The sequence below is a fragment of the Neolamprologus multifasciatus genome, chromosome 6 (genome assembly GCF_963576455.1).
Source record: "Neolamprologus multifasciatus chromosome 6, fNeoMul1.2, whole genome shotgun sequence".
Classification (NCBI taxonomy): domain Eukaryota; kingdom Metazoa; phylum Chordata; class Actinopteri; order Cichliformes; family Cichlidae; genus Neolamprologus; species Neolamprologus multifasciatus.
The window spans coordinates 11,043,742-11,060,319 of NC_140444.1; the positions used below are offsets into that span (position 1 = coordinate 11,043,742).

The 16,578-nt window shown below is 36.8% G+C and overlaps 1 protein-coding gene across 2 annotated transcripts in view; it reads left to right on the forward strand.

Moving 5' to 3' along the window:
• Nucleotides 1-7,545: 7,545 nt before the first annotated feature.
• LOC146516488 (complement C3-like) overlaps nucleotides 7,546-16,578 on the forward strand; it is a 68,154-nt gene continuing 59,121 nt past the window's right edge. For both annotated transcript variants that reach the window (XM_085163684.1, XM_085163683.1), the window contains exons 1-16: nucleotides 7,546-7,699; nucleotides 9,083-9,278; nucleotides 9,399-9,561; nucleotides 10,134-10,228; nucleotides 10,378-10,466; nucleotides 10,775-10,857; nucleotides 10,995-11,082; nucleotides 11,192-11,297; nucleotides 11,450-11,570; nucleotides 11,826-11,941; nucleotides 12,084-12,230; nucleotides 14,882-14,981; nucleotides 15,121-15,215; nucleotides 15,339-15,530; nucleotides 15,651-15,806; nucleotides 16,254-16,383. In XM_085163684.1, coding sequence (XP_085019810.1) covers nucleotides 7,626-7,699; nucleotides 9,083-9,278; nucleotides 9,399-9,561; nucleotides 10,134-10,228; nucleotides 10,378-10,466; nucleotides 10,775-10,857; nucleotides 10,995-11,082; nucleotides 11,192-11,297; nucleotides 11,450-11,570; nucleotides 11,826-11,941; nucleotides 12,084-12,230; nucleotides 14,882-14,981; nucleotides 15,121-15,215; nucleotides 15,339-15,530; nucleotides 15,651-15,806; nucleotides 16,254-16,383 — 1,951 coding nt within the window. In that variant the 5' untranslated portion in view covers nucleotides 7,546-7,625. The remainder of the gene's footprint in view (nucleotides 7,700-9,082; nucleotides 9,279-9,398; nucleotides 9,562-10,133; nucleotides 10,229-10,377; nucleotides 10,467-10,774; nucleotides 10,858-10,994; nucleotides 11,083-11,191; nucleotides 11,298-11,449; nucleotides 11,571-11,825; nucleotides 11,942-12,083; nucleotides 12,231-14,881; nucleotides 14,982-15,120; nucleotides 15,216-15,338; nucleotides 15,531-15,650; nucleotides 15,807-16,253; nucleotides 16,384-16,578) is intronic.

The window sequence follows — 16,578 nt, forward strand, 5'->3', positions numbered from 1 at the left end:
TGGTGGTTAATAAATTTCTCGAATTTTTAATGCTTTTGAAACTTTACTAATCCATGACAAGCACAACAAAAAAATAAAACATTTGAAATAAAACACCCAGCCCTCCATATAAACCGGATAAGTACAAGAAAAAAGGTTGGATGTATAGAAATATTACTAAGTTAGTATAACTACAGAAATAAGAAAATATGTTGGCATTTATTTTAATTTTCAGACAAATACAGTGAAGAAACGACAGGAAAGCAGATGGAGAGCGAGGAAGACATGCGGCAAAAGGCCATGGGTCAGACTCAAACCCGTGTTCCTTGACGTTTGCCATATCCAAAGTTTTATGTTCTCCTTAAATTGCTGTCTGTCTGAATGATGTCCAAAAGACGGTGTGGGCTTTTTAGATAACTGGGAAACTTTCTGGAGGAAACCTGGTCTTGTTAGGAGAGACAGTACCCAGCTGCTCTCATTTCTAGAAATTTGGCTATTTTCACCAGCCTGTTAATCAACCAAAGACCAAGACAGAATTTTAATTCATTTGAAAGCCTGATGCTTAGCCTTGTCCATCCCAGCTGCAAAACTCAAAAAACATTCTTCTTTGGCTCTTGAGGAAGGCGGTCACACTTTTCTCCTCTCCCTTACCCTTATCTTCCCTGCTTGGCTTCTTGTGTCTTTGTCTAGTCTCGTCTACTTTTCTACTCTTGCCCTGGAACACTCTCATAGTCTGTTCGCTAAAACCTAAAATAGGAATTATGGATTTGATCAACTGGTCCCTGAATGCAATTGACACCCTCTTCTCAACGAGGAACCTGGGCTCGGGTGAGCCTGAGTGTCCTGGAGGGACGTTCCCTGCCGGATACATGATGGACGGGTGGCATAACTGGAGGGCCGTGTGCCTGGCGGGACTGTCGATCGAGGACATTGAAGATATCTACCTTTTCGGAACCATGATAACAGGGTTCTTGCTGATCAAAGCTGGCTTGGCCCTGGCTTATCGAAGATTAAAGAAAGCAGAATTGGCTGTTCAAAACCCCACAAGGCTGCCCGCTGTGATTGAAGCGATGGGACGAGTCATGACTTCTCAAAATGGACTCATTGAACGCAGCACAGATAAGATCTTGGAGAAGCTTGAGGCTGCTGTGAACACTCAGACTAAGACCTCTGAGCGAAAATTGGATAACATCTTGGAGAAGCTCACGGCGGTTGTGAGTTCTCAGAATTTGCTCTTTGAGAGCAAGATTGATAACATCCTGGAGAAGCTCACGGCTCTCCAATGGGAGATTGAGAGAAGTGGTGTGTCTAGAAAATTTTTGTTGGGGGGGCCAGGTAGGGGCATAGATTTGGAGAAGGGTGGCAGATGTAATTGGCAGATAATGTTAAAAACAATTCTACCAACCGTTAACCATAATTCAATAACCCTATAAATCTAATAACCGAATGCGCTTTTAACTCTTATTAGAATGAGATTTTAACCACTACGGTGCAAAGTTGTTAGATACTGCGTTGATAAAGTACAAGAGATACAATCAGTCAGTGATTTATTCAGCAGTCAAGGACATCAATATTTGCATAGTATTTTTACTGACGTGTAGTGCACATATGTTTTGGGCAAAAACATTTTTGAATATTAAAATACGAACGTTTTTAACATACAGCTGCCAAATTAGCCAATGCAAAACCAATGCCTATTAAAAAAAGAAGATAATCTTCTCACAAACTGGTGTTTGATTTTGAAACAGGAAAAAAGTGGGGAAACAAATGAAAAGACTAACATTTGAATAAAACCTGAAAGCAAGTAAATACTTTATATGCTGCCTTATGGTAAACTTTGGTAATATTGATGTATGAAGAACAACACTGGCTGATGATGAAATACAGTCAGCTGGCATGGTGACACTGCCAGTATTAACCTGCAGGGCTGGACTGGGACAAAAAATTGGGCATTTTCACTACAGACCGGCCCACCAGGTATTAAAGCCATAAAGCCTTTGAATGAAAACAAATGCTGTTGTGTCAGTGATTTACACTGTCTTGTTGGTATATGTATGATTTCTATACATTTTACATCAGATAAAAACTTCAGATAATTATTGTCAAGGAGTGCATTGTGGCAGGCAGGAGTAGGACCCAAAATGCAGGCGCTCAGACTCAAGGTGTTATCTCAAAGTCACAGCTTTATTGGCTGGCAGGAAAAAACATACAAACTAAACTGGGACCCAACAACCTAAAACTTACAGGGAGATCCACACAGCAAGAGGGACGATGCGACACTGACTCAGAGAAACACAGGGTTTAAATACACTGGGAAGTAACGAGGGGAATGAGACACAGAAGGAGAGCACAGCTGGGAGAAATCAGAACTGACGAGACAAGGGAGCAAAGTAGGATACACTCACATGAGACACAGACCTTCAAAGTAAAACAGGAAGACGCAAAGACTTTCACTGTGAAACCATAATCGTACATTTGATATTTCATTCAATTTTAGTGTTTTACCTTCGGGGTGGCACCTGGGGTGGCCAGTCTGGTTGGGGGGGTGGCCTCCGCTGGACACGCCACTGATTGAGAGACCAGTGTCAGACTGCTAGAAAAACTCACATGCAGTTGTTCGCACTAAAGGAAAAACCACCATCATTTCATGCGGTCTATGGTGTATTGACAGACATGTGCTTTTTGTGCTGGGGTGGTTTTTTTTCTGTTCTCAAACTGTTCTCCCATTAGGAGCTCAGTTTGAATGGAGTTTTTTTCTCCTCCTCTCACCTCATGTTATGCATTTTCATTGTTTTTTCCTATCAGCCTACCTCTCTGACATGTCTTCCCAATGTGATGTTTGTATAAAGTTTGGTCAGAGGTTTCCTTTGTAAGTGCGCATGCGCCATTAGCGTGCTGCCTGCTGTAACCTATAATTTCCTTCGGGATTAATAAAGTATTTCTGATTCTGATTATTTGTGATCATCTATCATCCACCTGGGCCTTACACAGAGTCTCTGTCTGATTTCTCAGACTTTTATCTGATTTAGTGCTCAGCTCAGATAAAATAATTATTGTGAGTGATTTTAACATCCATGTAGATGCTAAAAATAACAGCCTCAACACAGCATTTAATCTGTTATTCATGAATGTCCGTTTCCGCCACTAAAAAAAAGTATCCATAATTCGTAATTTTGAGTTTCGACTTATTAATTCAAAATTTTTTATATTAATACATTTTGTTAACTTAAAATTAATTCAGAATTTTGAGAAAAGTAACTCGAAATTTCGAGTTAGCGTTGCCAATCAGTAATCTACGTTAATGATGTAATTTCCTTGTTACCCGGAAGCTGAAGCCCTCAGCTACAAATGCTAAGCTACCAGTATTACAGCCAGTCATGAATCCACAAATTGCTGAGTATTTTCAGCGTGGCTTCACCAATGATGAAATCCTTGTGTTATTAGCTGAATCACATGGCGTTACTATCAGCAAACGTACTCTCGAAAGCCCCAGTTTGTTGCAATCCGGTTTTGAGTGCGCATTCCTCTGCGGCATATCCTTCCGGGTAACAAGAAAATTGCGTCATTCAAGTAGATTACTGATTGGCAGAGCTAACTTGAAAATTCGGGTTACTTTTCTCAAAATGTCCAGTTAATAAGTCGAATTTTTGAGAAAGATAACTCAAAATTTCAAGTTATGGATCTTTTTATTCTTTTTTTTTTGTGGCGGAAACGGGCTTCCATAGTTGTTAGACTCAATTGGCTTCTCTCGAAATGTAAAAGAACCCACCCACCACTTTAATTACACTCTAGATCTTGTTTTAAAATATGGCATAGAAACTGAACATTTAACAGTGTTTCCTGAAAAGCCTCTCTTGTCTGATCATTTCCTGATAGCATTTACATTTAGAATAATTGATTACATACAGACAATTTAATCTTGTCTGATTACCTTTACATACTGGTGTATATTTTGATTCAAATGAGACAGAACAATAACATGAGTTGTTAAAAAACAGAAAAGAAAAGAATATTCGACAGTATATACTGCATACACTGTAAAATCTAATATTGTGTTTAATTAAAAATATTAAGTAGGCTGAACTCATTTTTTAATCAATTTGTTATTAGAAGTCAATTTAAGTAAGTTACCGGTACTTTTTATGCAAAACCGCTGATCAACTCAATTTATTTGAGTTGTCTTAACTTAGAAAAACTAAGTAAGCTGGAAATTTTGCTTCTCAGTGTGGAAGGTAGTGGTGTGCGGATCGATCCAAATATCGATAGTATCGATCCCAAGTCGGGATCGGTATCGGATTGATACTAGCCTGGTTAGAGCAATTCTTTACTCTGAGTTCTGCTTGTTAGCTATGCTGTGCTTTCGGCAAAAACGAAATAGCCAAGTCACTGGACTCGCAGCTCCTGTGTCAGCGGAGAGCAGGCACACTTTGCCCCCCCCCCCCTCCTCTTCCTCCTCTTCTTCTGTTTCGGTGTTGTGGTGACACGTCACGTGACTTAGACACTTTGGGGTTATTAAGTTGTTTACATATTAATTATATTTTTACCAATTGTTTTGTTGTTGAGAATTTTAATTGTAATTTTTTTATTATAGTTTATCAACAGTATTTGTTTTAATTTGTTTACTGGTTTGCGTGCACTTAAGATTTAAAAAAAAAAAAAAAAAAAAAGATTGCAGGACCATGCAGCCTGCATGCCGAAGCGGACAGCATGCTGCCCTCCGGCAGGACCCCTGCGCACCTCGACCTTGACCGAGCCGCGCGCTGTCCACCCTTACAGTGATCACCCGGTTGCTGTAACAGTAGCCTACATTCAAAGGCTGCAGCCCTCCTGCTGCCAGCTGTACACATCAACACCAAAAACAGCAACAGCACAAGCAGCGCACAGGTTTTAAGCCGGTGAGGCATGGTTGTAGATGCAGTGAAGGTGAGTCCAGTGGTGGTCCTAGCCTGTTTGGCGCCCTGGGCGAACACTCCCTCTGCCGCTGGGCTCATGTTACTTGAAAATGAACACCACAGCCTTAAAAACCTTATATAAAAATATGTCTGTGAAATTTTCTGTTGATTGTTTGAAATTTAAAAAAGTGAGATAAGAGCCCAGGCAAAATTTTTCGGGAGGTGCAGCTGTTAGGGGTGGGGTTTGGGGGGTATTTTCAATCCATAGCCATGACTAACTAACTATATATATCATGTTTAACCTGAATGGCAAAAGACCACAGGGGGGTGAAAACGATATGCCAGGAGTTACCTGTGTATGGGCTCAAAATGTGGTCATAAATATTTTGTACTTGTAAATCAGTTTTGTATGTGTAAAAAGAATTTGTGTGTGTGTAAAAAAGATTTGTGTGTGCGTAAAAAAGATTTGTGTGTGGACTTAGCCAAAAAAAACCCTGCAAGTTACAAATACGAATTTTGACCCTATTTTTCTTCCTTTCGTCTGATTGGTCAATGTCATGTCAATCACAAATGTAACAATCCAATCAGAGAACAGATGGGTTTGGCTGACGGAGGGGCACTTTTTTGAAAAATTCGTACTTTTAAAGATGGCCGCCTGCAGGTTCAAGCTCATTGCATCTCCAACCCACATCCACTGCCACTGTACTTAAGGGAAGTTAAAGACTTTCTTCTGCACTTACATTTGGATCACCTCGATCCATGACAGTCATTCAGGCAGTAATGCCTGGACTGGAAACTAGCCATCCTTAAAATAATACAACATTCCAGCTCCTGTGTTGGAATGAAAAACAAATGTGGTGTTTAAATTAGAGACTGCATTTGTGACAGAACAATAAATATATTTTATTTTCATTATATAAGTAAGTACAAAACACACTTGTGGTAGGCCTAAACTTATTTTCAGAATAATTAAATCGGAGACTTTGTTTCATTGTGAGATTATAACAGTGGCAATGTAATTGTTTGTTGTTCAAAAGAACAGTGTCCAGTATGTTGGCTGTTAAACTTTTTTGCATTTGAAAATAAAAGTTGGGTAGGTAGGTAAATAATTAGTATTGTACTGTCAGAAATATCAAGTTATTCTTTTTTTTTTTTTGCCTGTCCCATTTGGTTCTTTAGCCGTCAGAATTGTTGTCTGAAGACCAACAAGGATACCCAATGGATTTACTTTGCCAAATGGATCATCACGGCCTTGCCCTATTGCCTTTCCTTGTCCATTTGATCAACCTTTGTTGTTATTATTTATTTGATTCTATTTTCAGTTGTTACAGACGGGACAGACATGACTGAGGGATAGGAAAGGGAGAAAGAAAGATGAAGGAAAAGAAAAACAGAAGGGAAGGGGGACAGTGAGAAAGGGCACTTAAAAAGAGAAAGAAGAGAAAAAATCTCCTGGATCACCTGTTGAGAGAAAAAGAAGAGAAAACAAGCAAAAAAAAAAAAAAACAGAGCAACATACTAAACACAACACCAGGTCCGCCCAGCCCCACAGGACCCGGGGCAGCCCACCCGACCCCACCGCATAGGAAACTGTACCCACCCTAACATTCAATCATCTCCCAGACTGCACAAGACAGTAGACACCCAGGTTAAGTTTATTCACCACCTCTCCTATGACTCTCCCAAGAATATCAAGTTATTCTTAATGCTGCATACTTGCAATGAATAAGTTGTCCTAACAGGCATCTTAAGTAAGCTTTACTTTGTTTTTTTGAGGCAACGAGTTTTCATAGTTTTTTTGAGTTCTGGAAACAGGTTTTTACTCCGTACTCACAGTGAATAAGTTGCCTTAACTTAGTCATCTTAAGGAAACGTTACTCAATTTTTTTTTGAGGCAACGAGTTTGCATCATTTTTTTGAGTTCTGGGAACTAATGAGGCTGTACAGTGTACTCAAAATGGGTAAGTTGCCCTAGCTTAATCATCTTAAGTAAAACTTTACTCAATTTTTTTGAGGCACCAAGTTTGCATAGTTTTTTTGAGTTCTGTGAACTAATTAGATTTTACAGCGTAGTATCAACTGACGATTATATAAATGCCACCACCTTTAAATGATAAGCATTTTGGAGGATCATTAACAGTGCTCTGTGCCCTTGGTTAATGTGGCACAGAGAAGTATAAGTTTGTTCTGAGGGTAAAGGCAGGATCCCTTTTGCTTTCTTTTCTTTCCCTGTCATTGAAATCCTAAAATACTAGATCTCATATATTGGCGTCAGGATTTTACTTTAAAGAAAATCCCTGCTGCTGAAACTTCAAAAGTCCCAGCCAAATACGTCATGTAAAGTTACTCAATATGTTTTGATCAGACCACTTGTCTGATAATTTTTACATACTGGTGGATATGTGGATTCAAAAGAGGCAGTACAATAATATGAGCAATAACATGAGATTTTATAAAACACAAAAGAATATTTTCTAGATCCCGTGAACTAATTACTAAACTGCATGGTAAGACATTATTTAAACATGTAAACCTTTATTGATTTTCCACTGTTTACTTGTTTCTTTAGAGAAGGGATAATATTTATCAGGACTAAACTGTTTCCCAACCTGCTGCTGGGAAATTGTGTGTACATGTGTTTGGAAAGAGGATGAATAGACATTTTGTGGGAGTGCACTAGGAGGGAGGTTAGTGAATAAAAGAAGGATGCTGCACTGCCACGGATTACTTTAGCAGCAGAAAAGGATCGGGATAATGAGGAGGACTCTGCTGCTGCTGGCCTCTCTGGCCTTTGCTTCTCTCACTTGTGTAGCTGATGGAGCTCCATTGTAAGTAGACCTGCTGTACTTTTACACATTCCCAGTGAGGTTGAATTAATTCATGCAAAACAAAGCCAATGTCATTATCTTGGATGTGTGCAGAAGGTTTAATTGAATTGAACTGAATTGAATTGAATTTTTGCATGAATATATTATTTTATTTTGCATATATAGTTTCACATTCTTTTTTAAGCAAGAAGGCATGGGTGGTATTTGAAGGAAAAGGAATGAGGAAAAACTTATGGAAAAAAATATTGTTAATGAAACCAGAGTCCAACTAATTTTATTGCTAACTTTATTTTATTTGGGGGTTTTTTTTGTGTAATGAGAAGCTGCAGCCAGGCCTGCAGCTTATGTAACATAAGTCAAGGTAATTCTCTATTTAAAGTGATGCCAAGAAGTTGTCCTAAACTTTGTCCAGAGTTTGCACAGTGGTGCATTACGCCAGACAAAGCAAATAGACTCCAGAAGCATGATGAAAAGATTTATTGATTTAGTTCTGGACTTTATTCAAGATAATCAATAGATCACTGATTGTGTTTAAAGTCCAGCACATAGCTCATAACCAATTGGAATTTACCCAAAAAACGAACCTTTCCATGGGTTAAAACATTTGATGTTTATAATGACAACCTCTTTATGTTGTCACTGTGGCTCCTTTTCAAGCAACCAGTCATATATTATAGGGAACAGAACTGTCATTATGATAAAGAAAGAACAACATCAAAGAACAGCATCTAAAGTGTTTTAAACATTGTGAAAGGGTATATTCTAACACAAGACATGATCTTCTCATGTTAAACAGACCTTAAATAAAACACAGAGGATTACAAAATCTAACAATAACTTTATAATATAAAATGGTTTATATTGTCTATGAATAACACTAATGACGAATCAACAAACTGGCATCAGGCTGCGCTGCAATATTTAAATAGAGAGTATTCAAAAATGGGAGCTCAGACTTTAGCAAAGAAGCACAAAGATAGTATTTGTCAACCTGGGAATTAAGAATTCCTATGTAACACTCTCACTGAATACTGGGTATTTCCACTTGCTCAAAACCTTGAAAAATATTTTTTAAAAACCCACAAATTAAAAAATAATAATTAAGAGTCACATGGGAAAACAGCCGGTAAATACTTTTTTTGAAAGTATTTGTTCATAAAACCTTTATACAATAAATAAATAGATAAAAATAATAATCCATCTTTAATTTTTAATTAAAAATAATTATTTCAGCAATTATTAACATGTTTTTCATAGTGTCTAAAATGAACATATAACATAATAAATAAATCATTTATTCTTTAGTCAGTAACAGCATGTGTTTATCTACACAGAGATTAACATCTATCATTAACATCTTTCTCTTTTATCGCTGCTCTGCAGGCAAGTGATGTCTGCCCCAAACTTGTTGCGGGTGGGAACTGCAGAAAACATCTTTGTGGAGTGTCAAGACTGCACTGTAGGAGACGTTAGGGTTGAAATCAATGTGATGAACCATCCAACCAAAACTAAAAGGCTGGCAACAACATCTGTGACCCTCAACGATGCAAATAACTTTCAGCAGCTTGGGAAAGTAACGGTAAGTTGAATTATTTGTTTACTGCATATGTGACTATCATTGTTATTTCTATTACATTGAAATTCAATTATCATTGAATATGCCATCCAAGTCTTCATAGACTTTTCATACTGGTTTCAGATCCCTGCAGGAGACTTCAGTAAAGATCCCAACGCAAAGCAGTATGTGTACCTACAGGCTCAGTTCCCCGACCGCCTCCTGGAGAAAGTCGTCATGGTTTCCTTCCAGTCTGGTTACATCTTCATTCAGACAGACAAGACCCTTTATACACCAAACAGCAAAGGTGAGTCTACCGCTACCTCATGACTGAGAAACAGCACACACAAGGGTAGTTCTGTGGTGACCCACTAGAGGGCTCCACTCACACCCAAGCTTAGAGGAGGGGTTTTTGTTGTGTTTGGGTGCGATGTGCTCAGTTGATGTATGGAGGTGAATAAAGCTGTAATGGAAAACCAGAGCTCCCATGTCATGTGTTTCCATGCGTCCATAGTTCTATCTTTATTTTATTTAATACAGATTCAATATTTTTTAAGGGCCATTCAATAAACTTAAGGAAACATGGTGCTGCTCCAATAATTTAGAGTTTGTTACAGTAATTATGTGACTATGGCATCACTTTTCACAAATTAGAAAGCTGTTTTGTGTAGTCCACGCAGTCCCATTGAAGAAGGTTAGAACATCTGATAATTTTTTTCAGTGAAGATTTGAAAGGAAAAAAGTCATATATTTCCCCCAGTTTGACTAAGACATATTTTAAATTTAAATTAGTAAACCACACTTCTTTATTAAATATTCCTCCCAACATGTATACATCACTGCCCGAGCAGCAAAAATAACATCTTCTCTTCCCTTCAGTTCATTTCAGGATGTTTGCACTGACACCCCAGATGGAGCCTGTAGAGAGGGATGAAGCAGCCCAAACTGATGCTTCCATTGCCATTGAGTTTGTGGTATTGTGTTTTATTCTTCATGGGCTCAGAATTGAAACTGACATTTTGCAATCAGCTGTAGCAAAACAACGAAAACACAAACTTTTTTTATTAGATTTTTTAATATTGTCATTTATATCTTAGTTTTGAAAATTTATGTTTTTCCACAGACACCTGAAGGCATTGTTTTACCACTTGATCCAGTCTCTCTAAAATCAGGTATTCATTCTGGAGATTTCCAGCTTGGTGAAATTGTTAGGTGAGTACTATTATTATTATTATTATTATTATTATTATTGTTGTTGTTGTTGTTATTGTTATTATTATTGTTATTATTATTATTATTATTATTGTTGTTGTTGTTGTTGTTATTGTTATTATTATTATTATTATTATTATTATTATTATTATTATTATTGCTAATAATAATAGTGTGAATCTTGTGTGTAGAATATAGTATGCAGTCTAATTAATGTGTTACCTTCAGTTTTCCAAATTCTTGAATTATTTGTTTGATTAATATCTGTGTGTGTGTGTGTGTGTGTGTGTGTGTGTGTGTGTGTGTAGTACTGGTTTGTGGAAAGTGGTGGCAAAATTCCAGAGCAACCCACAGCAAATCTATTCTGCAGAGTTTGAGGTCAAAGAGTATGGTGAGCATCCGATTAGCTGTATTATACCTGAACTACATTACTTAACTGTTTTTAAATGTGCAATGGAAATAGTAACTTCAACTTGACACAGAAAATGTTTTATTCATTTAATTTATTCATTCATTTATTATTTGCAGTTCTTCCCAGTTTTGAGGTGAAACTGATACCATTAACACAGTTCTTCCATGTGAACAGCATAGATTTCACCGTCAGAATCAAAGCTACGTATGTAATTGTTTTGTGGATTTAAGTAGTATGTATGTGACCCTTTGTTACAGTTTGACCTGGGTTCAAACTGGTTGTTCACAAGTGCATCTTTATTTCATGGTTTAAGGTATCTGTTTGGTCAGGAGGTGGATGGAACAGCCTATGTGGTATTTGGGGTCATCAAAAAGGACCAAAGTAAGCAGAGTTTTCCAGAGTCTCTTCAGAGAGTCCAGGTGAGCCCATATTTATACTTAAGATTTAGCCTTTCTATATAAAGTGATGCTGACATAAGAGTTTAAATACCTCCTACTATTCAGAAACTGTATTGTTGTGCTATAAGTGTAGAACATATCTTTACATGAACATCTGTATGTTGCTGAATTAGATTGAAAATGGTGAAGGAGAGGTGAGACTGAGGAGGGAAGACATAACAAAAGTTGAGAGGGACATCAACAGCCTTGTAGGGGGCGCCATATTTGTATCTGTCAGTGTGCTGACAGAAAGTGGTAAGAAAAAAAGCCCATCTTTTTGAGTCTGTTCAGATTTTCCTATATGTTAATTTCAATGGTGCACCAGCTTTAGAGATAGTATATGAGTATCAACAAAACAAAAAAAAATTCAATTAAAAAAAACATCTGTGTCAGAAATGAGAAATTACTGTTTTTTGTTTTTATTTTCGGTGAAAACAAAGTGAGTAATAGAAAAACATATGAATTCTGACAATTTTTTGTGCATAATTATTTTCTTGTACCCTGTCACAGGTAGTGAAATGGTGGAGGCTGAGCTGAGAGGTATCCAGATTGTTACATCACCCTATACGATCCACTTTAAAAGAACTCCAAAATATTTCAAGCCAGGAATGTCCTTCGATGTTGCGGTAAAGCACAAATTTACATTTACATAGTCTGATATAATATTACACTTTGAAATCATAATTTTGATACGTCAGTTGTGGTATTTGAAGAAATTACAATTGCTTTACAAAGTGTTATGATTCAGTTTCTTTTTTCTGATGTCAGATTGAAGTTTTAAATCCTGATGAAACTCCAGCACAAAACGTTCCAGTAGAGATTAATCCTGGGGCAGTCAGGGGATTCACTGCAGCTAACGGCATGGCTCGGCTCCCCATCAATACAGAAGGAAATGCAGCCGAGCTGAGAATCAATGTAAGTTTTTTTAAGTTTTCAAAAAGCTTTTAAACCCCCCCCCCCCCAAAAAAAAAATAACAGAGTATTCCAAAAAAGACAACAAACAAACAAACAACAACAGCACCACCAATAATCTTACAACACACACACACACACACACACACACACACACACACACACACACACACATATATATATATATATCCATGTACACCAAGCGGTGCAAGTCCAAAGCTAGGAAGATTATGATGGACCTCTCCCATCCCAACAATGGACTCTTCTCACTGTTGAGGTCAGGGAAGCGCTTCCGCTCCCTTAACCCTTTAAAACCGGTCGGAGCGGGCACGCTCTGTTTTGCGTAACTATTTTTAAATCCCGGTAGCTCTGCAACCACGTAAGCTAGCGTAATAATTTTTTTTGCATATGAAACCGGAGGAGTTGTAATTACATCTTATGCCATCAGCTTGTTTCCTTCCACATATAGCTTTGCAAAAACTGCATAAAAAGCACTTGCAGCAACAAAAACATAATATTCCAGAAACACGCTTTGCCGATCTGATCAGCTGTTTGTAACACTTCCTACGTTAGAATAGACGTCAGCGCGAACTTTTGCATGTCCGCCATGACCTGCCCGAAACCGGAAGTGACGTCATTTTGCGGAAATGTAGTTTTTTACCATCCGGGCCTCAATGAGCCTATACTGGTGTTTTTAAAAGTTATGTTTGACTTTATGACTTTCTGTGTGGTTTCTGGGATGCTTAGGACTCATATTGCACTGCTGGAAACAGTTTATTTTGATGCATATGCTGCTTTTTTGCAAATTTGCAGTATAATATTTATTTTTGTTTTTCCTGCAGTGTATAAAAATTGGTGTATTTCAAAAATAAAACTATGAAGACACTCAAAATAAATTTCCTGTGGTGGGAAACTATTTTGTGCAACTTTTTTGTATTTACAGTTTTGAGGGATAAGCCTCTTAAATTTCTCTAACTAGAAATATATGTTAAAAAAACAAAAACGATTTTCAATTTTTTTGTAGTTTATTGCACTTTTTTGCAATTTATGTAATTACTATGCACTTAATGCAGACATATTATTAAAATCTAGGCTATAATGGTTGTATTGATGTATAGCAACTTGAAATGCTCCCAAAAATGGCTCCACAGCATGTAAACATATAATATAAGCTCTGGCGGACTTGGTTCTATGGTAGGTCTTAAAGGGTTAAGACCAAAACAGAGAGAGTGAGGAGGAGCTTCTTCCCCCAGGCTATTCGGGCCCTGAACCAGGTGTAGGACTGGACTCTCCCACACACATCACTATAAGACTGGACTCTTACACACATCACATCACCACACGCACCACCACACATTTCCTATAATTTATAATCTTTATAATCTCTTTCTGCTATTTGCACATTTTATACTGTAAATTTCTAAGTTAATTTGTAAATTTTGTAGTAAGTTGTAGCTTGTAACTTGTAGTAGCTACAAGCATTTCACCCCCATGTCATACTGCGTATGGTTGTGTGTGTGTGACAAATACCATTTGAATTTGAATTTGAATTTGAATTTGAATATATATATATATATATATATACATACATATATACATACGTATATATATATATATATATATATATATATATATATATATACATACGTATATATATATATATATACATACGTATATATATATATATATATACATATATATATATATACATATATATATATATACGTATGTATATATGTATGTATATATATATATATATATATATATATATATATATATATACATACGTATATATACATACGTATATATATATATATATATATATATATATATATATATATATATATATATATATATATATATGTGTATGTATATAGATATAGATATATCTATATATAGATATACCCTTATGTCTGTTTTTAATATTTGCTCCCTAACAGGTGGGCCAATATAAACAAAACTTTGCATAAACATCAGAATTAGAATCAAAATTACGTTTATTGCCAAGTTTGTTCACAAACAAGGAATTTGTCTCGGTGTCTTGCTGCAAGAAATATCATCCAACACCAATTATTACCATCTGTATGTTTAAAAAAAAACAAAACAAACATTTGTTATATATCCATTTATTATATTTATTATATGTTCATCATCCCTCTGCGGATGGATTGTTTTACACGTCACATTCAGTGCACATTGCATGTGCATAACCCAACTGTCACAAAAACGACCCATTTTGCTACTTCCACTACTATTACTTTTACTACTAGTACTATTACTTCAACTCAAACTACTACTACTACTAATAATAATAATAATTACAATAATGACGACATTAAAAATAACTTGTAATAATAATAATAGGGCAGCACAGTGGCTGCCAGAATGCTATTTTGGATTGTTCTGGGTCACTTTAACGCTTGCTCACACAAATACTGCCTTCAAGCAATAAAGATCATTTTCAACCCCTTTGTACAAGAACATAGAAAGAGATTATCACTTACTTATCACTTAATTTAACTTGTTGCTCATTGGTTATGTATGCTGGGCTTTAATTACAGGTCCTGACTGATCCTTGTATACTTGCACATGAAAGCAGATGAATGTTTGTCTTATGCTTAGTGTGGCTTATGTGTGTGTGTCTTTAATTACAGGCAATGACCGATGACAGAATTCTTACACCTGATAAACAAGCAAGAGCAGAGATGACAGCAAGACCGTACCAGAGCAAGACCAGAACTTTTATCCACATAGGTGAGAAAAATCCTGAAGAAGCATTGCATCAAGTAAAAGTATAAAGATTGTTACTGTAGGTAAAAGTGGAAGTATACTGTGTGAAACAGGCACTAAAAGATGTGTTCAAACTAAAGCATTTATTGAAACATATTTGCAGGTGTGGATGCAGCTGAGCTGAAAATAGGAGACAATCTAAAAATCAACCTCAATCTCAACCAGCAGCCAAATCAAAATCATGACATCACATATCTGGTAAGAGACATATTTATTTGTTTTTGTATATATAGCTATTTTTTCTGTGATGCAACGACTGGTCATAGTACATACATGTGCGCTTAAGGTGTTAGGTATTAATGTGTAAATGTGTTTCCCCAGATCCAGAGCAGAGGTCAGCTAGTGAAACATGGCCGTTATAAGACAAGAGGCCAAGGACTGATTTCCCTGATACAACCAATCACCAAAGAAATGCTGCCATCGTTCCGCATCATAGCCTACTATCATACAAGTTCAAATGAAGTGGTATCAGACTCTGTTTGGGTGGATGTAAAAGACACCTGCATGGGCACTGTAAGAGACTCAAGAGCTGTGAAAGAGTGAATCTTTACAGCCAAAATGCACAAATGTTACTAATTTCTACAGTAGTACTCATTTTTAACATATACAAATTTGCATGTCACCCTCACTTAGCTGAAACTGGAATCCTCACGACCTGCTCCAGTCTATGAGCCTCGCAAGATGTTTGGTCTGAAAGTCACAGGAAATCCAGAGGCCACAGTGGGACTGGTTGCAGTTGACAAAGGTGTCTACGTCCTAAACAACAAGCACCGGCTGACACAGAAAAAGGTCAAATTGTTTAGCTTCAGTAAATTGTTTAGCTTCAGTAAACAAATTGCACATTGGATTTCATATTAATTTACGTATTGCATACATACCAAAAACCTGAAACTTGTTATGTTGTTACAGCATGTTAACCTGTGCCTCAGAACAACTATGCATTAGCTGGGGCACACACCAGGTGGCCCGTAGGTCCCCAGTTTGATTTGTTGCTCTGAGTGTGTGTTCATATGAGATTATTGTGAGATTATTGATTATTGTGAGTCTAAAATTAGAGAAAAATAAAAATGTGACAGTGAATTCAATGTCATAATATAATCTTTAAGATGTCAATAAGACATTTTTTATTTTTTAGCCCATTTGTTTTTATAGATTTGTGAGCCATATTCGAGTCATCTTATTGTATGTTTACAGTTCAATTTACACTCTTGTATGTTTTTGTACTTTAACCTGTAGGTGTGGGACGTAGTAGAGCAGTATGACACAGGCTGCACACCTGGTGGAGGAAAGGACAGTATGGGTGTCTTCTTTGATGCTGGGCTATTGTTTGAGTCCAACACTGATGCAAAGACCACATATAGACAAGGTGACAATGCAGCAGAGCATCCCACTCTTTTACCGTTGTCTAATACTTTTCTCTCGGCTTGATTGCTAAACCCTTGAAGAATGTTGGGTTTTCTGCTTCATCACAAACATATTAATAAAGTTGATATATTATACTTAAAAAAAAGGATTATTTCTATCATGTTTTTGAACAGTCCAACAACAAAGGTTGTGTTAT